The 23875-nt window shown below is 40.3% G+C and overlaps 1 protein-coding gene across 4 annotated transcripts in view; it reads right to left on the bottom strand.

Annotated features, from left to right (window-relative positions):
- Positions 1-532: 532 nt before the first annotated feature.
- Positions 533-23875, bottom strand: part of FAF2 (Fas associated factor family member 2) — a 71243-nt gene continuing 47900 nt past the window's right edge. For 3 of the 4 annotated variants that reach the window (XM_061423020.1, XM_061423022.1, XM_061423021.1), the window contains 9 exons: positions 19689-19823; positions 17978-18054; positions 15498-15636; positions 13792-13877; positions 13602-13693; positions 11538-11715; positions 10408-10579; positions 9665-9808; positions 533-3737 (listed from right to left, as the gene is read on the bottom strand). In XM_061423020.1, coding sequence (XP_061279004.1) covers positions 3555-3737; positions 9665-9808; positions 10408-10579; positions 11538-11715; positions 13602-13693; positions 13792-13877; positions 15498-15636; positions 17978-18054; positions 19689-19823 — 1206 coding nt within the window. In that variant the 3' untranslated portion in view covers positions 533-3554. The remainder of the gene's footprint in view (positions 3738-9664; positions 9809-10407; positions 10580-11537; positions 11716-13601; positions 13694-13791; positions 13878-15497; positions 15637-17977; positions 18055-19688; positions 19824-23875) is intronic. The other variant, XM_061423023.1, reaches the window with a different exon arrangement.

Genomic DNA, 23875 nt, shown 5'->3' with positions numbered 1-23875 from the left:
CCACTCATTTGCAAGAACACAGGTCTGTACAGGCAGGAGAAATGACATTCCTTAAGAAACTGATTGTTATTAATGCCAGAAAATATACCTTCAAAATACACTTCCTCAGAGAAAGGGGAACAAACGACGACACCTGTGTCAGGCGCTTCATATATATATATATATATATATATATATATATATATATAGCTTTTCCCCCCTCCATTTATTTGATTTCATCTGCAAGCCCATCCTGAGGCAGATGGTATTAACTTCATTTACATTTGGGTAAAACTAAAGCTCATGGGACCTGAGACACTGAGGTTAACAAGACTGACAAATGACAGACCACAATCTGAACGCAGATCCACCAGCTTTCTATTCACTGCCTGAGCTGCCATTTTCACAGGAACACATCATGGGTCTATTTTAACTCCCTGCTTCTTTTTGACTCTTACTTCTTGGCAAAATTCCCTTCCCTGATGTTTTCCAACCTTGCCTTCAGACAGAACCACATCTCCCCCAGACAGAAAGACCCACAACTTGGTATGAATATTTTGTTATAAAACATTTAATGTTAACCTACAATACAATGTAAACTTTTATGAAAAAAATTTAAAGTACACTAGATTTCCTCAGTAAATTATCACGTAACTTATTCAGGTGCAGTACACGTTGGGGCACTGCATCCTTTGTGGATGGATTTCTTGTTGCTGCGTCTCTCGCAAGTCCTTAAACAAACAAACAAACAAACAAACTGAACCAGTTCTAAAGTGGAGCTCCTTCTTCAAGCACCAGATTAATACTCCCCTGACTCTGCGTTCTGGGGGTTATCACTCCTTCCCATAGTCATTTTCCGTAACTTTTTCCTTGGCCTTGGCACCATTTGCAATTTTCATAATGACTGTTCAGTTGAAGATTCTAGGTTCTTTTTAGCTTGTTTATAGTTTGTTTTTCTTTTTTAAAGAAGTATTCTCCATTGGCCATTTTTTGTCCAAACATTATAGTGAAAGCAAGGAGAAAGAAGTACTTGCTGCAGGAAATTCTGCAGGCGTGGAAGAAAAAACTGAGGCTGCAGAAATTCAACTGACTCCAACTGGGTATCTTTGCTTGGTCACTTCCTATGGAAATTCAGCCGAATCTACAACTTCAGTCTTGGAAGTGCAGAACAAAACTGGAAACAAGTGTTTCTGTTTAGCTGATGACCTGGCATTTGAAAACAGATGAAATAATCAGGCAATTTGGAAACAAGAGCAAATGCTTGTGGATCACCAGCTTCTCTGTTTTCTCGCTTGAAGGTCCCATCAAGTTCCCAGAGGGCCTTGGGAATACATACAGATTGTACTGGCATTGACAAAATGTGCATCTTTCATGGAGGAAAGGAGCGGGATGAGTGGCAGGTCTAGATCAGCAAGAAGACAGGAACTGCTCTGAGTAAAGCAGTGCTAAAAAAAAAAAAAAGACAAAAACAAAACAAAGCAAATTGACAGGCCATCCTGAGAGCTGTACTGACACAAATGGACTTTAATGCTCTGGCACTGGACCTCCTTCACTGGACCGGTGAGCAAAAGGCAAGAGGCATAAAGTGCACACTGTAGAAGAAGATGCAGATTGAATTATTAGGCAAAAAAAGTACAACTTCCCAGAGGTGTGGGCAAGATACTTGGTACATCCAGCCTGGCAAAGGTCCTGCCAGGGAAATGCAAATTCTAGGCAGGCAGGTTGGTTGAGTTAACTGAAAAAATTCCTCTTTGCGTGCTTGTCAGCAGGAAGCAAACTTCTCACATAAGGTGGACTGGAGAACATGGTTTATCCTGGTATTCACTTCAGATAACATTTTATGGCAACAGCCAGCAATTTCCCAATTGTCTGGTCATGGGATGGCAGGAAACCAAGTGGAAGGATGACAGAAGCCAGGAGCGGGATTACATTTTCCTGGAGATGGCGCTGTAGACACTTGTGCCAAGGCCACTGCGAACTTCTCAAGGCCCACAGGTGACACCTGCTGGGCTCCCCACCGGCCCTGGGTGTTTACGCCAACCACTGGGGCAGCAGAAAACAGCAGCCACGTCAGGCAACCTACAAGGGCGGCCCTCAGGTTTTAGCTAAGCAGGAGAAAGCCTCTGGAGACTGCAAATCCAGCAAATTGTGCTTGACCTTGGTATGAGCCCCTGGCCTCACCACATGCTAGCGAACTGTGGTAACTTCAGTAGGCTGCAATGTTGAGTCTACACCAGTCTACCACAGAACACTTTGGACTACTTGTCAGCTCATGCTAAGACACAGTCTGACCCACGCACCCACTACCATAAACTCAACCACAGACAGACATCCAGAGGCTAAAAACCCCTACTACTTCAACAGCAATAGAGAGGATAAAAACTCGTCTCCACAGCAGGTGGCTGCATCAAAACCTGAAATGTGCCTTCCAACAGTTTACAGAGGCTGAGTTCTGTCTTGGCTTCCTTCAGGCCTATGGTTCTTTCTTTTAAACCACCACTACCACACATTCCTAAGGAGACAGGCAGGGTCCTCTCACATGGTTCTGTTGATTGCATCACAGGCCCTGTTAGTCCTTTGGAAAGGCACCAAGCTTGGCAATTCAGGAAGGCTCAGGGCTGGGCAGAAAGGGCATGCACATGTCAGGAATGAAGTGCCATCCTTTGGTTCAGACCCCATAATGACCACCTAACCCAGATTCCAAGGAAAAGCTGCAGTTTTATGTATAGGTAAATCTACATGGAGTTCATACCACATATACGGGTGTATTGGTACATACACAACCTTTGCAGGGCTACAAACCCGGACTTCCTCCCATTGCCCCAAGTGGGGTGCACAGGTGGCAAGAAAGGACAGCAAGAGTTGGACCAAAAAGAATAACCTCTCTGGGAACATGAGAGGGACAATGGCAGAAATAAGCACAAACCAGCCCAGGGCACCTTTATTACACTCTTGTGGGCTGAAGAGCCCAGGGCAAAAATTCATGGGTTTAAAAACTGGCTCTTTATCAAATAATGTTAAGGAAAACAAATATACCTATGTCAGCCTTATTCCTTTGGTCATTACAAAGCAACAGAAAAAAATTTAAAATTATTCATAAATCGTAGGAAGCTGAAGGAACATCTCTCTGCCCTGTGCCTTCTCTTCCCTCTTCTCTAGAGGTGGGAGAAGCGAGTCCTCAGGAGACGCTGCAGTAGCTGTTTGATGAAGGTTTTCACTTTTATTTTCCATAAAAGCAAGAATGCATGAGCTCTAGTGGGAATGTGCCCTTCCCCAGTTGGGACACTGGCTGGGTTGGAGGTGAAGAGTCTCCTTTCACTGGAAGGTGTGTGGTGCAGAGGGAGTAGGGAAGGGTGGGCTTGCCGGCGGGAACGTTCATTGCTAACCTTGCGTGCACACACAGGTGGTGACTCTTGCAGGCAGCATGGTTTCTGATCCTTCCTTAGGATGCAGCAGTCTTTAAAAAAAATATTGTATTATAATAATAATAATATCAATCTCTCTTATTTTTTTGTTTTTGTTTTTTTTCCATTTCTTTTGGGGATTGGGGTGGGAGAGAAGAGGAAGAAAAAGTGTCATTCGTCTGTTAGGTCCTGAACAAAGAGAACTTCTGTGTGGCTGAGTCCGGCCTCCTGCAGCGTTGGGGGATTGGGCCACTCCTCTGAAGGGAGGCAGGGCAGCACCCTTCGGGGAAAATTGGCTTCGATCTGAAACTTTTCAGGGCTTTCTTTCAAGGAGAATAAGAAGTCGTGGATTACCTGCAGAGGTCACAGAGAAAAAGGGCAATGAGAAAACACACACACACAAATACACACACAAAAACTATGAAATCAAATACACCCCAGCTCTCTCCAGGATGACCTGGAGATACAAAATTACTGCATTACACTGAAATTTCATTTCAAAATCCATCCATTTCACAGAGCAATGCAGGGAAGCTCTTTTAAGAGATTTGTTACCCAGTCCTGCTATGAATTCATACATTTCTTTCTTTGAAAACTGGTCTGATATAAACAACAAACCTTGCTGTTGTTGAGTTGGTAAGTCCTAGTCTTTGAGACCCCATGGACTGTCACCCACCAGGCTCCTCTGTGCATGGTATTTCCCAGTCAAGAATACTGGAGTGGGTTGCCATTTCCTTTCTCCAGGGGTCTTTCTGACCCAGGGGTTGAACCCACATCTCTTCAATTGACAGGTGGGTTCTTTATCACTGAGCCACCAGGGAAGCCCTAAACATTTTTTACTTAGGAATAGTCAAGAGTTACAGAAAAGTCAGAAGCATAGGTATAGTATTTTTTCTTTGAATCCAACTGAAAGTGAGCTACCAACTGAATGTCCCATCATCCCAGAATACTTGTGTATATTTTACAAAAAGGGCAATTACCTTCATAATACAAAACCTGCAAAATCAGGAAACTTAACTGACACTATAAAAATGTACATTAAATTTTCATTCAGGCTCCATTCAAGTACTGGCAGTTGCCTTTTAGAGCAAAAGCATCCAGTTTAGAATTGTGTGTTGCATTTAGTAGCTGTCACATCTCCTAAGTCTGTTCCTTTAGCCTGGAACAAATTTTCAGGATTTCCTTAACTTTCATAACCCTGACACTACTAAAGGTTTCCGGTCAGTTTTTTGCCTCTTAATTTGTTTATCTGAAGTTTATTCATGATTAATTCCAGTTATGCATCTTTAGCAGGAGTGTTATAGAAATGATGTGATCTACTCAATGCATACTATTCAGGTGGAGTATAATTTCAATTTGCTCTATTACCTATGATGTCCACTGTGATCACTTGATTAAGGTGGGACCTGCCAGGCCTCTTCACTCTTAGTCTTTTCTCCATTGTAACTAAGGAATATTTCTTGGGCAAGTACTCTGAAACTCCAGGAACATTCTGCTCCTCAAATTTTCTTCAATTTATTAACATAGAGCCATGCTTCCCTATTTTATTCAATAGGTTCTAATGCTCAAACTGTCTCTGATGGAGTCTGAGAAGCCCAATGAAGCTGGCTTCTGTGTATTTCTGACCTGTCTCTGATGTTCTCTGAATAATTTCTTGCTTTGTGGCACAAGGTGTTACAGGCGAATCTTGTATTTTCCATCAAAGCCCTTAACTTTCATAAGCCATTTCTCCAAGGAGCCCTGATTATTCTTTTTAAAAAATTTTTAAATTTTTGGTTGCACTGGTCTTCATTGCTACATGCAGGCTTTCTTTTGTTGTGGCTAATGGAGGCTACTCTCTCACTGCAGTGGCTTCTCTTGTTGTGGAGCACAGGCTCTAGGCCCATGGGCTTCGGTAGCTGCAGCACTCAGGCTCAGTAGTTATGGCACAACACACAGGCTTAGTTGCTCTGCAGCATGTGGGATCTTCCTGGACCAGGGACTGAACCCACGTCCCCTGCATTGGCAGGTGGACTCTTTACCTCTAGACCACCAGGGACATTCCCTGGTTCTTCCTAATGGACAATGGCATTTAAAAACCATGACCTAGGGAATTTCTAGGTGGACCAGTGGTTAGGATTCCATGTTTCCACTGCAAGGAGCACAGGTTCAATCCCTGCTTAGGGAACTAAGACCTTACATGCTGCATGATGTAGCCAAAGAAAGAAAAAAATAAGAAAATAAATAAAAACCATGATCCAGGTACTAAAAGTATGTTCACTGCTACTGGGGTGCTGATGTTCCTAGGCACACTCTGTGGAGAAAGCTAGGCAATGTGTACATACATATACACATCTGTATCTTTATCTCCCTCTATATATGCTGAATGCTCAGAGTTGATTCCTCTTTCCAAATGTATACCCTCCTTACCTGGTTCTGGCTTTAATATCTACTCCATTCCCAGGCCACCTGGGCTCTGACTTCTTTGCACTGGGTGTCCCCACAAGTGGATACCTCCTTAACTTGATGGAGATCAGGACCAGCACCCTCCATGTGGACCTCTCCTCTGAGAAAGCCCTCTTACTCTAGTCTGGCTCTGACAAGATACAGGTAAGTTCTTATTTTCCCCTCTCTCTTAACTCCACCCATTAAGAATACACACCCTGGCTGATCTATGGTCCTATTCATCTCATATGCCATTTCTTTTTAAAAGATATTTATTTGGCTGTGCTGGGTTTTAGTTGTGGCACGTGGAATCCTTAGCTGTGGAACGTGAACTCTTAGTTGAGGCATGCAAACTTTCAGTTGCAGCATCTACTTCCCGGACCAGGGATGGAACCGAGGCCCCCTGTGTTGGGAGCATGAAGTCTTAACCACTGGACCACCAGGTAAGTCCCTTTTGTTTTTTAAACAAGTATTTATTTGGTGGTGTCAAGTCTTAGGTGTGGCATGCAGGATCTTCACTGTAGCACATAGGAACTTTTCATTGCAGTGCGTGTGAGCTCAGCAGTTGTGGTGCGCCGGCTTAGTTGCTCCTTGGCATGTGGGATCTTCTGAGACCAGGGATTGAACATATGTCCCATGCACTGGAAGACCAGGGAAGTCCCACATATTCCATTTCTAACAAGACTCTAAGGGATGTGCTATGAAGGACACTGCGTTCAGGTCCCTCACAAAGATCAGGAACACACTATTCAAGTTACACTTAGTTTTTGGAGGGAATCTATTTCTATTTCCTTTTTATTCCACCTCTCATATAAGTATATTCCCTTTTGGTGAAGCAGTCCTTCCTGCGTTTGTCTTAACTTAAACTTACCTCTTTAGAATTTTTAAGGGGCTATAGCTACAAATCCATTTAAAGAGTAAGTTCATTTTCCTCTTATCTAATCCATTCATGATTTTACAAACTTCTCATATTTTGGTCAACCTTAATAATTTTCAGTTCCCTTCTGTCTTTGCAATTTCCATTAACATTCATTCTCCTTTTCTTTTCTTGAGATGCATCAGTTAGACTTATACCAAGTATTCTTGGTATGAACCCAGTAAGGGTTTTACAAAAGGGCAAAACATCTTGCTCCTTTTTCAATCACTGCTTGATAATACTCAACACTAATACAACACTGGCATTCTTTATCACTGGCAATGCCCTAAAACCATCAAGAAACACATAAAATCACTCTAGAGGTGCCTTTTGGTTCGTAATGGATAGAAAAATGAGTTCTGGGCTGAGTTTAATTTGGATTCTCTCATATGCATTTATTTAGGAGAAAGTCAGGTGCCACTTTTCTGCCCACTCACAGAAGCTGGAGATTTTTGTACATTTTATCCTTTTTTTAATCCTAGCATTTAATCACTGTCAAGAGTTGAGTATCATGTGCAAACACTGCATTTCATGTAACATTCACTCATCCAGAGTATGTATAGAGGGTAGAATTCACAGGAAGATCACAGTCTGTGAGGGCACTAAAAAACTGTAACTCATTCTTCAGCTACTTGCTATTAACACTACGAATGTTAAATGAAAAGCCAACAGGGCCACTATACCTCCTGTCACACTTCTTTCCTATCTTTGAGCCCTGTCCTCATTTCTCCATCTTAGTTTTTATTTTTTAAAATAACTTTTAGTGTGAATCTTTTTAAAGGCTTACAAGGATTAAATATTTATTAACAAAACAAATTGGTTGGTTACCCTTTAACTAAAAGTCTATTCTATTCCACAATTCTAATAGACTTTCCTCTAAAACTCTGAGGAGAGCAAATTTTGGTTAGGCTTTTCATATATGTAATGAGAGTTTGGGGAGTAAAAGCTCCAGAAGAGCTTGGGCATACTACAGGGAAACTGTTAGTCAAGATGGTTGCAAGCTAAAACCCACACACAAAACAGCAGTTAGGAGACACATCAAGGCAAGGGAATGAACATATAGTAACCATCTACAACATGGTAGGTCCTGTTTGAGGCTCATTCATGTTATTCCCAAATAAAATACCCAAAGTTAGGGATGAAGAGTACCTTCCTCCATATAAATCAGTATATAAATGAGAGAGAAATAAAATGGAGAAGCTATTTATTTCACCAGGATGCCTCACAACGTTTTACTGTGAATTAGCTCTTTGAATCATCTTAACATTCTTAGTAGTCAGCAAGCTCTGTGAATTTCAGAACCAAACTTTACTCACCTGCATAACTCACAGGGTACCCAGCACAGGGCCTAAAATACCTTCAGTTTAATGTTATCAGAGGGCAAGTCATATTTCCATTGTACATTTGCAATATATCTGAGGCCCTCTAAGAGATTCTGTAACTTGCTCAATGTTCTCCAATTAAACAGAAATAAGTAATCAATGTGCCACCCAGCCTCACCTACCCACAGAGCAGCCACATTTCTATTATGTGGTTTGTTGTTGTTTAGTCACTAAGTCATGTCTGACTCTTTTTCAACCCCATGGACTTTAGCCCGTCAGGCTCCTCTGTCCATGAGATTCCCCAAGAAGAATACTGAGGTGTTTTGCCATTTCCTGCTCCAAGGGATCTTTCTGACCTAGACATTGAACCCAAGTCTCCTGCATTGGCAGGTGGATTCTTTACCACTGAGCCTCCATGGGAAGTCCAATTACGCAGTTTACTCCTGATTATTTCAAGGGATCAGGGAAATGGCAGAATATAGTATGGTTGTAAATTTGGAAAGGCAACATGCCAACACAATATAAACATAAAGGCAACATACCAACACTAAATATAATATAATTCCTTCTGATAAAAAACATAAAATATAGCATTTGAATGTTTACTATGAACCAGGCACAATGTTAAGTACTTTACATACGAACTTAATTCTAATTATCCTACTACAGAGTGACCATTATACTCATTTTACAGATGAAGAAACTGAGGCGTAGAGATTAAGTAAACTCACCAAGGAGAGACATCTATTAACAACAGAACAATGAGAATTTGCTCCTCATTCTGTAAGACTCTGTCTGTGCTTTTAACTACATCCCTGCTGTCACTTTAGTCGTGTCCAACTCTGTGTGACCTCATAGACGGCAGCCCACCAGGCTCCTCCGTCCCTGGGATTCTCCAGGCAAGAACACTGGAGTGGGTTGCCATTTCCTTCTCCAATGCATGAAAGTGAAAAGTGAAAGGGAAGTCACTCAGTCGTGTCCGACTCTTCGCAACCCCATGGACTACAGCATACCAGGCTCCTCTGTCCATGGGATTTGCCAGGCAAGAGTACTGGAGTGGGGTGCCATCGCCTTCTCCAACTACATCCCTATGGAATGACAAATACTATTTACCTATGGACACCAGCTATACAATGTAGCCCTACTACATGGGGCTTATGGGTTAACCTGAGAAGAAACAAACAGTGACAACTGCATGAAAACTGCACATGCACTTATATCCAGTTGTGTAATTCCAGTCTTTCTAGGGCCATGGGGATAGAGCCTTTTCTACACAGCAAGGGGTGCTGATGGGATTCTGAAGCCAATGAAAGCCGAGCAGCAAAGGAGAGTCTCCCACCTCCAACATCCGAGTCTTCTGTGGAACTTCTTGGTAAGGTATCTTTTCTTCTTGGCAGAGCTCAAACATGACATAATGAATCTTAATAACTGCTCTGTGTTGGCAGCTAGACCTGAAGGAACCTACAATAATTCAGTACCCTCTTCACTCTCTGTTCTACCCCCTTCCTCCTCTGTTCATTAGAGCAGCAGATAAACCAACAACATTCTTGAGAGTCCTTAAAAGCTTTCAGATCTATAGCCCAGACATTAACACTTCACACAATTGAGGCAGTCCTTACTGTTAGAGACTGTGAAAAGTGGAATCGTCTCTCTACTCGAGAATCATTGGGTAATTTGAAAATGATTTTGACACTTTCAGGGTCATCAGGGGAAGGCTCTGGGGGCAGGCACTCCAACTTCCTTTCCTTCTCCTCTTGTAAATTCTGTAGAGACACAAAGCAAAGGTGAGACTATGGTTCCAATTAGGGAACAAGGAAACAAGAAATACAATCATATCATGTAGGTTTACTGGGCAGTATCAGGAAAAAAACTTCTTGGCAAGAGTCAGAAACACCTTACTTCAAATTATATTTATCTGATTGCACACCACTGCATCACATATATTATTTATTGACTATGTTAAGGTATGCAACTGTTAGAAAAAAGGGAAGGACTAAAAGACACTGGCTATAATCAAGCAGCAATATGCAATGATGAAACAAGACCATGAATTAAATGTCAGATGACCTAACACTGGTACTTGAATGTTTAAACACTATTGCTGTGAATTAGCATATTGAACTGTTTACTATCTGTTTATGCTTCCTTTTCATGGAACAGAGCTGTTTTACATAACCTTTATACTTACTCTTATATTTGTTTTAATAAACTTAAAAAAAAAATACTTTTTGTGAAAAATGTAGTAAACACTAAAACGGCATGGAGAATTTAAATCATTCACAATCCTATCAACTAGTGTTTTCCTTTCACACTTAAGAAGAGAGTGAGTCTGGGAGTCACCAGAAGCAGACAGGCTCCTCACCCGCCGCCGCCTCTCCTCTGCCAGCTTCTGCTGCTGCACCTCCTCCTCCTTCCGCCTCTTCCGTTCGCGCTCCTCTCGCTTCTTTCTCTCTTTCTCCTGGTCAGCTCTGAGAGAGGCCAGGTAGGCCTCATCCTGCTGCTGTCTCAGCACCTGGGTCTGGTTTCGTTCTTCCCTGTGGACAGATCAAAAGCACAAAAGGAAAAGATAAATCTCACAAAGCCCTGTGTTTCCTTATACTGAAAATTTTTTAGGGGGTTAAAAAGGTTGACAATCTGGGCAGAAGACTATTTCACACTATCATGAGAGAGTACAAAGAAAGCATGCAGAATCTAAATGCACTGTCTCTTGTCTTAATTTGGCAGAAAAAGAAATGGCGAGTTTTTCCATCTCTTTTCAATTTTTCATGTAAAACTACCCTTTCCCCCCAATCCTAACAGAAGTAACTCAGTATTATTACCATCAAATGATCATCAATATCGTATTTTATAGGTAAATACCTTCTTGGGTAACTGCATTTTTATATATGTTGCTTTTATAAAACCAAAAAACCACACACATATTTTAGCAGATTTGAAAAATACAGAAATTCAGAATTCTATTAATCAAAAAGGAAACACTGACATTTTAGGATATTTCTTTTTCTCTCTGAAAAATTGGGTATGTATGTAGAGTGTTGTGTGTCTGTGTCTGTAAAATTAAAAGAAAATATCCCAGAATGTTAAAGTGGTGGTAGGATTATGAATTATTTAAAATTTTTTCTTTGTGCTTTTCTGTGTTTCCTGAATTTTCTACATTAATTTCTGTATATTATATGATGGCAGGGCGTGGGGAGTTATAACCATTCCTCAGTTTTTATATTTAAGTTCTTTATATCATGCTCAGCTATTTTAAATGACATGATCTGTAATCTTGAGCACAGTCTTATCTTTATTTTGAATGACATCTCCAAGAACAAATGATCTGATGGAGTTATTTAGGTCAAAGTATCAATATATGAATATTTTAACATTAAATGGAGAAGGCTTTTGAAGTTGCCTAACACAGAGAAGAAGTCAGGATTTGTGAAGCCCCAGGTAAGGCACCCACGTCTGCAGCTGGTCTCTCAGTTCCAGAGAGGAACTCCCCTGTACCTCTCTAGGCGTTCAGACACCAGGTAAGTCTGATTTGCATCCATGATAAATGTCAGCTGGTTAATGAGGTCATCAGGCTGAATGAGGCCTTCTAGACGTCCTACCACAGTCATCCTCCGATCCTTCAACATAATCATGGCCAGGAATGGATAGGTGTTTTCTCTTAAAGCCTGAGAGACTGACAGAAAGAAGATCCAAAAAATCAAGGGCAGGACTTAGGGATGAAACAGATTAATTCTTAGAGTTCACACAACAAGCAAGAGATAACTGCTTTAGTCTCAATTGGGAAACAATGGAGGTGTCATTTATTCCCTGCCTACCTTTTTTCCTCTTCTAGTTTCTCAATCTTTTTGTTGTTGTTGTTGTTATATATTCGTGTTCCTATGTCCAATTAGTCTGATTAGAGTAGGACAGGCTTTTCTGGTGGGGTGTGGTTGTCATGATGATGCTAGAGCAGGCTGCAGAGTTCAAGGACGATGTCTATTTGACAGAGCAAAAAGGATATACAAGGACTCTGCTGCTGCTGCTGAGTCTCTTCAGTCGTGTCCAACTCTGTGCGACCCCACAGACGGCAGCTCATCAGGCTCCCCGTCCCTGGGATTCTCCAGGCAAGAACACTGGACTGGGTTGCCATTTCCTTCTCCAATGCATGAAAGTGAAAAGTCAAAGTGAAGTCGCTCAGTCGTGTCCTAGTCTTAGCAACCTCATGGACTGCAGCCTACCAGACTCCTCTGTCCATGGGATTTTCCAGGCAAGAGTATTGGAGTGGGGTGCCACTGCCTTCTCCACAAGGACTCTGGCTACTGCTTATTATAATAATCTTACTTTGTGCTGGTTGGGGTCAAGCCTAAAGAGGCCAAGGCTGCAACTCTCCAGTTTTCTGTTACTGGTGATGATCTAAACCATCATCTTCCCTATCTTTTGTTCCTTTTATCCAATTCCTTCCTTATCCCCTTTTCCTATGTCCCATACATGCTACCCAATAAAAAAAGGGCTAGCTTTTCTATTCTGAACAAGCTTAGAAAGTTGGTCCTCCAAATAACCAAGATTTTACCATAACAGTTTTACCTTATGATTTGAAAAGAAGAGATTTTAAGCTTCTATAAAAAATACCCTTAGTCTCCTTCTATCACTGGTCATCTCCAAAGCCATATTAGAATGTCAAATATGCAAGGACTTATCAGCTGTTTAAAAACCAATTAGGAACAACAATTCGGATTCCAGGATGCAGACAAACCATCTACTGCATCTTTGGTTCTCAGGATTTAGCACAGAACCTGTATGCCAATATATAGTCAAAAGTTGCTGAACAGAAGTTGCTGCAAAGTAAACTATGTTTTCCTTCACTAGATGCCCTTATATCTTATGGTGGTTTAGTTGCTAAGTTGTGTCCAACTCTTGTGACCTCGTGAACTGTAGCCTGCCAAGCTCCTCTGTCCATGGGATTCTCCAGGCAAGAATACTGGAGTGGGTTGCCATTTCCTTATCCAGGGGATCTTCCCGACTCAGGGATCAAATCTGGGTCTCCTGCACTTCAGGCATATTCTTTACGATTGAGCTACCAGGGAAGCTGGTACATCTTACACTGACTTCTAAAGATATTTACCTCCAGTTAAGAGTTTGTTACAGTCAGTAAAGATCTGAGCTTTCTGAATCCCTATGGGCACTCAACATACTAGAACAACTATCTCACTGTTAAGAAGCTCTGGTAAAATTGCTAATGACAAGAATAGACTCTGGTAAAAAGCCCACTAAGATTAAAGACAAGTTGCTGGCCAGGACTGGGTATTTTAAAAAACAAAACAGGTTCTGGCAATGGTTAACTGTAATAAGTGGGCTAGAGTCTGACAGACCTGAGCGTGCTCCAAAACTTGCTAACTGTATGATTGTGGGCCAGCAGCTTCAACACCTAAACTATACAGTGGAGGTAATACAACCCCATCTCTTATGACTGCTGAGAGGTTTGGTTGGCCGCAGAATAGTCATGCGATAAATGGCGTGTCCATCCAGATTATTTGAAAGATATCCTAACAATTTCAATGAGGGAAAAAAAAACCAACTTACCTCTGTATCCCTCAGGTTTGTTTGTGGAGCATGCCCAGAAGAGCATCCTAGTGTTTATTAGTGAAATAACTTCAGGTGCACAGAGTGTGTTGCTGGGGAGAGGGATGAAAATGACGTAAGAGGAACTTGCTTACCACAACTATCAGCAGATAAGATCAGAAAAGAGGGAGAAAAAAAACAATCCACTTACCGACAGAATTCATCAGAGTCCTGGTGATCATCTCCATGAAGATAAACCAAAAGAAAGCGAAGCTCCCGTTTGGCATCATTAAGTGCCTGTGAGAAACAGAAGATCACTAATTATGATGATGACTGTGCCTCAAGCTTTTAATTAGGATAAGGGTCCTAATGGATACAGCTATGTATTTAGGAACAAAAGAAGAAATAAGGAAAGAAGGGAAGCAAGAAAACCAGAAAACTCCTGGGCATTTCTATCTTCACACCCCCGGCATTCCTCTCCCAATAGAAAGTCCATATGCTAATACGCTCCAATGAAAAAGTTTTTAGTGTTGTTAGGATTTAAATTGTATTAGGCAAGTGAGAATAAAGAATAAGCAGGCTGACAGAAAAAAGCCCCATGTAATCACAGAAAAGTCAGCTGTTCCCACAGTCTAAAGGATGATGAAAACAGGAGAATCTGACCTGAAAAAGGAGATGAGAATTTTGCCACTTGATAGCTACAGCATAATAAATACTGTGAAGATAAGCCGGATCCCTGGCCACATGCCAAACAGGGATGAGAAAATGAGGGACCCAAGGGCATTTTAAAGAGCATGAGTTTTAAAAGATCTTCAAAAACAAGGCAAGTATCCCACATTCCTGTGTGTGCTTTTCCATTTGTAGACTCCTAGACACATTACAATTCAGTTAAGGTTTCCTGAATGACCAATAGTGGTCTACCCTCAGGATCACAGCGAAGAGGGTATATGAGAGGACCCATCTCATTCACGACTGTATCTCTAGCATTGAGCACAACGTGTGGCATATAGTAGGTGCTTAAGGCTTACTGAGTGGGGTGGGAGCAGCCAGTGAGAAAAAACAGATGTGGGAGAATCAGACAGGAAGCCAGAGTCAGCATTTTTCTCCTTTTCCAGATAGATTCAGGAATCCTGGAGGCTGCAGAACAGAACCGTCCTTAGGCACATGCCCACTGGTGAAGTGGGGTGTGCCCAATACCCAAAGAACTCCTACTAATCTTCGCCCCTGAGAGATAACAACAGTCAAAGGTGTGTGTTGCTTGGGTTAAATGAGATGTGCTGCCTTGAGTCTATGGTCTATGCCCTTATTCAGTTCTGTGAGGGATGCAAGAAGACTTAGGCTTTGCCTACAAGGAGCTTATGGTCTGTATAGGAGATAAGACATGAACACAAACAACTATAAAATAAGGAAGACTGTGAAATTGCTATAACATTTAAAAAAAAACACTATGAAAATACAAAAGACTATTTTAGTCTATAAGTAGGCAGGGTAGAGTGCAGCAATCAGGAAAGGTACAAGAGGGGCGAGACACGAGCTGGTAAAGGATGGGCAAGATTCCAGTTAACAAAAATGTGAGGAAGGCATTCCAGATAGAGGAAACAGTAAAGTAAAAGCAAAGGCACAGAGGTGGGACGTTACAAAGTGTGTTAAGGGGATTGTTTAGCTGGAACCTAAGGTACAGGAAAACAAGTTATGCAGGAAAGACCTCAAAAGGAGGTTGGGATTAGATCAAAGAGGGCCCAGCTAAAGGGCTTGTGTGTGTGTGTGTGTGTGTGTGTGTGTGTGTGTGTGTATGTATAAGCCATAAAAAGTCATTTAAAGTTTTTGAATAAAAGAATGACATGATCAGTGCTGGCCTATGCTTTGAGGATAGAACCATATCAATAAATTGGCATCTATATGGTTTGTGGCACTGACCTGGCTGTATGTTCCCAGGTAGAAGACAGGGTGTGCCCTCCCATATTTCTCTTCAAAAGAGTGCATAAATGAAACAATGTCCCCAACGGGATCAGTGACCCGGTTGCGAGGGTCAGGCCGTATAAAACGAAGAGCAAACCTGGGGAGGAAGGAATAAATATCACATGAATCGGCTTACTGTAGTGCATACGGAATAGGCCAGTTTGTAAAGATTCCTATACAGAGCCACAGGCATGGCAGCAAGGGGAGGTGAAACACCTCTGAGTGGACCATCAAACCTGAGAAGACAGTCTGGCTCAAAAGCCACAAAGCAGCAAGTTGTGCCACAGCCTGTTTAAGAAGAATGCAAACTACTAGGATTATAAATTTCAACACTGGCGTAAACAAATATTAAATGCTTTTTGCAGAAAAATTTAGGACTAAAAGAACTGGGAAAGGAAGACCCAATATCCACAAAGGTCATGAGTCAGGCTGTGCCCTCAGACTCTTGTAATGGCACTGTCTAAAACAGCCAAGAGCCACCTATGGCTATCAAAATTACCAAGAAAATTAATTCAATACAATAAAAAAATTTAGTTCCATCACTCACAACAGCCATATTTCAAGTGCTCAATAGCCACATGTGGCTAATGGCTTCCACACTAGACAGCGAAGATACACAACATTTCCATCATCACAGAAAGTTCTATTAGACAGTGCTGTTCTAGAACAGAGCTGTCTCTTTCTGATCGTTCTACTTGCCTCTCCCTTTCCTTTCTGTTCTCTTGGAATTTTGAATTATGAATCCACATCCCCAAACTATTCAGATTATGGACAAGAACTTCAAATCCAAACTTGCACTCATGATTTACTTGCTTGTCAATGGGGCAAGTAAATTTTGCTCAGTGATTTATGGTTGACAGCATCCACAGAGAAGTTATAAAATTGATCTAGACAACACTTGGCCAGAGTTGAAAACTTGGCAGTTACTTAAGTTTAAAGATGGTACATCTGTTTCTGAAGAGGCCATCTTATCACATTTGTATAGTACCATTTATTTATCCTTTGGGTTTCCATAAAAGGCAAAGGAGCAGGGGCTTGATAAGTCAAGGTGCTACATAACGTTAAACAAGTTGCTTGGATGATACAGTTGCATTAAAATTAGTAACACATGCCATGCATATTTTTCCCCAAGGAAGTGAACAATATTCATATACTTGAAGAAATTTCAGCATAGAAAAGCTAACTACACTATGATACTCTCCTTACCAAATACTAAGTCAGTTCTTCATCCCCTTAACAAATTCCCCATATATACACAATGTCACTTGGAATTTCTCCTGAATAATCAAATCTAACTCATTGACACAAACATTCCAGAGCAAATTAAAAATGAAAGAAGCTGTGTATGTGGAGGAGTGATTAGAAATCCTTAAGATTAATGTTTTGATAATTTTCTCTGAAATCAAGTATTTTAGGATTATCTTATTACTCTAAGTTTTCAAATTTTATGAATGAATGGATAAAGGTTTTAATTATTTTTTGTTGTTGTTCTTTCTCATCACAATATAGTCCAATGGCCAACACAATTTAGGACAATTAGCTTAAAAAAAACAAAACAACAGAGATATCAACTCCATCTTCATTATGATTTTAAAGATTTTTACATGCCCCTCTGAAGCTGGTCGGTCCATACCTTCAGGCTCTGTTGCCTAGAGTAAGGCAAAGATTAGCCTGTATTCAGAGTCAGGTACAGGTTGCGCTGTACGCATACAAGGCTACATTTGTTGGCCTGGATGCCCATAAACATTCTAGTTCTCCATAAAGATTAGGTGTGGATTCATCTATTACTGAGTTCCAGATCAGACACTCAAGTCTGATGTGCACCTTGGGTCCCCTGACATTTTCCAATCTTTCTGCAGCTTCTTGTGCTGAGCTCTCCAAACGGTGAAAGAAGGAAGTGAGAAGAAAAGTGACGGTGTGAAGCAAGGGTGTACACACGTGTGGAAGGGTTATAGTGCCAGCAACCTATGGATTGCCAAGACAGAGGGAAATGTACAGAAGGGGTGTCTAGAATAGTCAAACTGTTATAGGAGGAATCTGGGGAAAAATGGGTCATTTCAGAGCAAGTCAATCTGTTGGAATTATGAGTTGTAAGATGGTTTAGGGTGAAAGTTAATAAGGAGTATGAAGCTAGTAAAGGTAACAAAGGTTGGAACAGAAAGGGTGTGAAGACTAAGTGAGGAATGTAGGCGGAAAACATGGTGGGATAGGGAGGATACAATAAATATAGGAAGACTCATTTGTGAAAATAACATCTGTTGTTACGTTCGAAAAACTGAAAATATTTTCATGCTATATGAAATACTTTAGGAAAGGTATTCAATAATGATGATAAACTGGCAAGTTGAAATTGATCAGAGCATAAACCTTAGTCTGATCTGTTTCTGCTCCAAAGTCTACCCTGTTGCTACTAAACACATGGATACAAAGGTACGTACCTAAATATATCAAGTATTGTGTAATAGGTAAACCGGAATGGAAGCATTATCAAGTAATAACCCCATCCAAGCAGCCCCTGAAATTCCAAAAACAAAGTTAGATATCATTCTCCCAACCCCTAATACCTTAACTGCTAGATAAGATTTTCATTCTTTTTTGTCCTTTATGTGATTTCTCCTTCTGTCACATATGGTTCTCTTTTCCTGGACCACTTCATCTTTCTTAAAAAACCAACTACTTAGGACCTCATTTCATCTAATACTATCATAATTTTTGTATTAAATCTGCTTGAACACTTTTTGTGCAGCTACCTATATTAGTTGTCAAATTCAATTCCAAGTTTTCCTCCCCAAATCATAAATATTCATTCTTTCATTTTTAGAGTTAACACATTAAAATGTAGTATATAGAAATAACAAGAAAGATAACCAATATTACTACCTTGGACCTCTGTATGTAAGTGATGAATAATTATACTAATCACAATTACAAATCTCCAAATAGCTGCTAATTTCAATAGTAGTGTTAATTATTTTAACAATATTGATTATTGCTGCTCTTATTATTAACTAATGAATACATAGGGCTCTATAGCTTACAAAGCATTTATTATATGTTATATTATGTTAATGTGATATCCTCTTTGTGTCCATGGCCAGGGAACTCTAGAGCTCTGGAACTCCATTAGTCGACATTAGGGTCTCAAACACAGTCAAGCCCAAAACAAACTGCAGTAACACTGGGCACATATAGAAGGACTCTTTTTTTTTTTTTTTTCCCTCTCACTGCACTGCACAGCTTGTGAGATCTTAGTTCCCTGACCAGGGATTGAACCTGGATCCTCAGCAGTCAAGTGCAGAATCCTAAGCACTGGACTGCCAGAAATTCTTTTGAACTACTCCTTAAATCATATAATCCTCTAAGATTCTGTGCTCTTCTACTGTTAAATACTTTAAAACAGCTACTTAGAAACTCTGTTTTTTAAATCTTACCAAGTACTCTGCAAAAGGAATGATGGAATACATTTTAAACTCAAGTGTAAGAAGTGAGTGTTAACTCTTAAGAATAAGAAAGAGAAACTCTAAAAGTTCTCTGGAGTTCACTGTGAGTATACACACCTGACTTCCCTAATCTGACTGCGAATAATCTGAAAAGGGAAGAATGCCTCTTTATTCATCTCTAGATTCCCAACAGCAAAATATCAAGTACCCTGAAACACTCTTAAATGCCAACTGAATATAACTGAATCACCTCCTTGCTACTACTAGCCCTGAGATTAATTTCAAAAATATGGCCAAGGCTCCCACAGAACTTCCAAGTATTTTCCTAGAAGTACCTTAAAATTAAGCAAAATGAAACAGCAAAGAATTCAGTAAACATTAATTTAAAAGTGCAGGATCTACTAAACACAAACATTTTTAGACACGTAAATACATGTAGATAAAGTGTCATAAACACAAAACAAGGCACAGAAAACTCTTCAAGTAACTGGCGTAGAAACAGGGAAAAAAAGGATAGTTACTTTCTTTGGTTCAGTAAGGAATCAAGAAAAAAATGATACACCCAATAAATCTACCAAGGAGCTAGGTCAAGCTAACAGGTTTATATTCTCAATATTCCTTTTGCTCCTATCATACAGAGATCAACATAACCAAGTAAAAGAACTTTTAAAATAAAAAAGGGAGGGATTCCAGCTATGAAATAACTTGCCCTTGGTTGTGGTCTTGAGACAACATAGCTGTAGATCCTGTGGTCAGCTGTATTAACTTGCAAGGGTCGAGATGGTGGTGGGTTGAAAACACTTGGTACACCCTCTTGCTCGTTCAATCTGTCCTGTACAGCAGCCTGAGAAGAAAAAAACAGTAGCTTCAATGATGCTCATATCAACCTACAAGAGACAACTATTACTGGTGTGTCAAAACAGGTCACCAGGGAGTACACACTCATGAACCTTTTTAACTTGCTAAGGTGGGAGGCAATGTGTGGTGATGGCTCCAGAATTCATACACAGAAGAGTCCCAAGGAACTTGTCTGGAAGCTCACTGCTTTTATCCAGGTGGTATATGCTATTTAGGGTGGCTGGGATACAAGGTGTTTCACTGTACAAGCATAAGGAAAACCACCCACAGAGAACACAACTGTAGACGGTGCCCCCAGAACTGTGCAATGGAGCCATCTTGATGGGTTGGTATTGAGGGAAAGCGTGGCTTTGGAGCAGAGAAAGTTAGGTCTGAATCCTAGCTCCAGCAATGAGAGAAGTTGCTTGGCTTATGTGCCTCAGTTTTCTCACATGCAAAATAAATAAACAATACTTTTCAGGGTTTATCTGAAAAGTTAATGAGATGACCATACACAATTCTAATATAATTCCTGGCACAAAGATGATATTCAGTAAAAAAAAAAAAAAAAAAAGTTTCATTCCTTTCCTAACTCTGCCCCTGAAACTGGCTATTTGTCCCAGTGTAGTTAAAAAATTTGGCTTTACCCAAAGGGAAATCTGATCTCTACCTTCAGCTTCTGCAGGTAATCTATGTCACACCTGGTAAGAATATCTTTGCTATGGGATTTTATGGTGGGGCTGAGCACCCTAGAAAGACCAACCATGTAATTTAGGCTGGGGACTTTGAGTAATGCAGTATCAGTCAACCTAGAGACTGAGTTCAATTACATAGGCAACCAGTCAAATCAATCATGCCTATGTAATAAAGCCTCAGTGAAAAACTGTGGACATTGAAGCTGTGGTGAGCCTTCCTGGTGGGTTAACACTTGGTGCCTATTGTTAAACATCTGGGCCAGGAGGGTAACAAGTATTTGGAACTCAAGACTTTGCACAAACAGCTTCTTTCTTTAGCTGATTTACATCTGTATCCTTTCCCTATAATAAACTGCAACCATGAGTTGTAATAGCTTTCAGTAAGCTCTTTTAGTGAATTATTACACCTGCATGTGGTTTTAGGAACCCCTTGAACTTGCAGTTGCTAACAGAAGTAAGGATGGTCTTTTAGAGGACTGTATACTCTCTAACCTTCATAGCTGGCTTTAAACTTTGCCTCTAGGTTTTACATTTTCAAGTGCTGAGACACAATTCAATGGGAAAGAACAGTCTTTCAACAAATAAGGCTGAGACAACTGATACCATATGCAATATAATGAAGCTGACCTACTAAAATCACCCTATATACAAAAACTAACTCAAGACCTAAATGTAAGAGCTGAAACGATTAAACCCTTAGAAGAAAACATAGCTGAAAAAAAAATCTTTGTGATTTTGGATTAGGCAATGGTTTCTCAGATAAGATATTAAAAGGACAGGCAACAAAAGAAAAAAACAGATAAACTGGACTTCATCACAACTTAAAAACTTTCATGCACCAAAGGACACTATCATAGAGTAAAAAGACAACCCCACAGAATGGGAGAAAACATTTACAAATCATGTATCTGATAAGGGTCTAGTATCTACAGTATATAAAGAACTCTTACAACTTATCACTTAAAAGACAAACAACTCAATTTAAAAATGGGCAAAGTACTTGAATAGGTATTTCCCCAAAGGAGATAAACAAATGACCAAAAAGCATATAAAAAAATATACCTCATTAATCATCAGAAATATGCACATGAAAATCACGAGATACTACTTAACATCCATTAGAATGACCATAATAAGAGACAGATTTTTACAAATTGTAGGTGACGGTATGGACTTCCTAGATGACTGAGTGGTAAAGACTCTGCCTGCCAATACAGGAGACATAGCTTGGATCCTTGGGTTCGGAAGATCCCCTGGAGGAGGAAACAGCAACCCACTGCAGTATTCTTGCCAAGAAAATCCCATGGACAGAGGAGCCTAGCGGGCTACAGTCCACGGGGTCACCAAAGAGGACACAACTAAGTGACTGAGCACCCGTGCACGTGAGGATGTAGAAAAACTGGAACCATCAGGCACTATTTTTGGGGGTATAAAATAGTGTAACCTCTCTGGAAGCAGTCTGGCAGTTCTTTGAAAGGTACTCTGAGACCCCACAGACTGTAGCCCAGCAGGCTCCTCTGTTCATGGGATTTTCCAGGCAAGAATACTGGAGTTGGGTGGCCATTTCCTCCTCCAGGGGATCTTCCTGACCCAGGGATTAAACCTGAGTCTGCTCTGTCTCCTGCATTGGCAGGCAGATTTTTTAAATCACTGAGCTACCTGGAAAGTCCTAGAGTTATCACATGATTCAGCAATTCTACTCCTAGATATATACCCAAGAGAAATGAAAACATATGTCCCACACAAAAACTTGTACACTAATATCCACTGCAACATTAATAATAAAAACTGAAAGTGGAAACAATCCAAATATCTATGAACTAATGAATGGATAAAGATACTGTGGCATATTCATACAAAGAATATTATTTGACAATAAAAAACCTGATACATATTGTGACATGGATAACCAAGTGAAATAAGTCAGATACCAAAGGACAAACATTGTTTGACTCCACTTATATGACGTATCTAGAACAGTCTAATTTTATAGTGGCAGAAAGTAGAGTTGTGGTTACCAGAGGCTTGGCGGAGACAGATGGGAAGTAACTGATTTAGTGGGTAGAGAGTTTGTTTGGGAAGATGAAAAAGTTTTAAAGATGGATAGTGGTAATTGTTGTACAACAATGTAAATGTCCTGAAATTAATGTCACTAAATTATACTGCCCCTTAAAAATTACATACCTGGCTGAAGCCAGATGTTCGTCACATACTTCAACTAAAACTATATATCACAAAAGACTAAAACCAGAAGTGAATATGAAAATTCAGCTGTTTTTTACTAAGCCAGACAAAAATATCTGCAAACATTTATGTTAACATACAATGAGTTTATTATTTTAAAAATGAATACTAAACTAAGAAAAAAAATATGACACTGAAAGATGAACTCCCCAGGTCGGTAGGCGCTCAATATGCTACTGGAGAAAAGCAAAGAAATACCTCCAGAAGGAATGCAAAGGCTGACCCAAAGTGGAAACAACGCCAGTTGTGGATGCGTCTGGAGATGAAAGTACAGTCTGATGCTATAAAGAACAATACTGTATATGAACCTGGAATGTTAGGTCTGTGAATCAAGGTAAATTTGAGGTGGCCAAACAGGAGATGGCAAGAGTGAACATGGATATTTTAGGAATCAGTGAACTAAAATGGAGTGGAATGGGCAAATTTAATTCAGATGACCATTATATCTACAGCTGTGGACAAAAATCACTTAGAAGAAATGGAGTAGTCCTCATACGTCAACAGGAGTCCGAAATGCAGTACTTGGGTGCAGTCTCAAAAATGACAGAATGATCTCTGTTTCCAAGGCAAACCATTCAGTATCACAGTAATCCAAGACAATGCCACAACCACTAATGCAGAAGAAGCTGAACGGTTCTATGGAGACCTATAAGACCTTCTAGAACTAACACCAAAAAAGGATGTCCTTTTTATCATAGGGGACTGGAATGCAAAAGCAGGAAGTCAAGAGATACCTGGAGTAACAGGTATATTTGGCCTTAGGGTACAAAATGAAGCAGGGAAAAGGCTAACAGAGTTGGGCCAAAACTTTCTGGTCATAGCAAACAGCCTCTTTCAACAACACAAGAGATGACTCTACACATGGACATCACCAGATGGACATCACCAGATTGATTATATTCTTTGAAGCCCAAGATGGTGAAGCTCATTCCAGTCAGCAAAAAAAAAAAAAACCAAAAAAACAGGAGCTGACTGTGGCTCAGATTGTTAACTGTTAATTTATTGCCAAATTCAGACTTAAATTGTAGAAAGTAGGGAAAACCAGCAGGCCATTCTGATATGACCTAAATCAAATCCCTTATGATTATATGGTGGAAGTGACAGATGGATTCAAGGTATT

The sequence above is a fragment of the Bos javanicus genome, chromosome 7 (assembly GCF_032452875.1).
Source record: "Bos javanicus breed banteng chromosome 7, ARS-OSU_banteng_1.0, whole genome shotgun sequence".
Lineage (NCBI taxonomy): Eukaryota > Metazoa > Chordata > Mammalia > Artiodactyla > Bovidae > Bos > Bos javanicus.
This window is presented reverse-complemented; position numbering and strand designations above follow the sequence as displayed.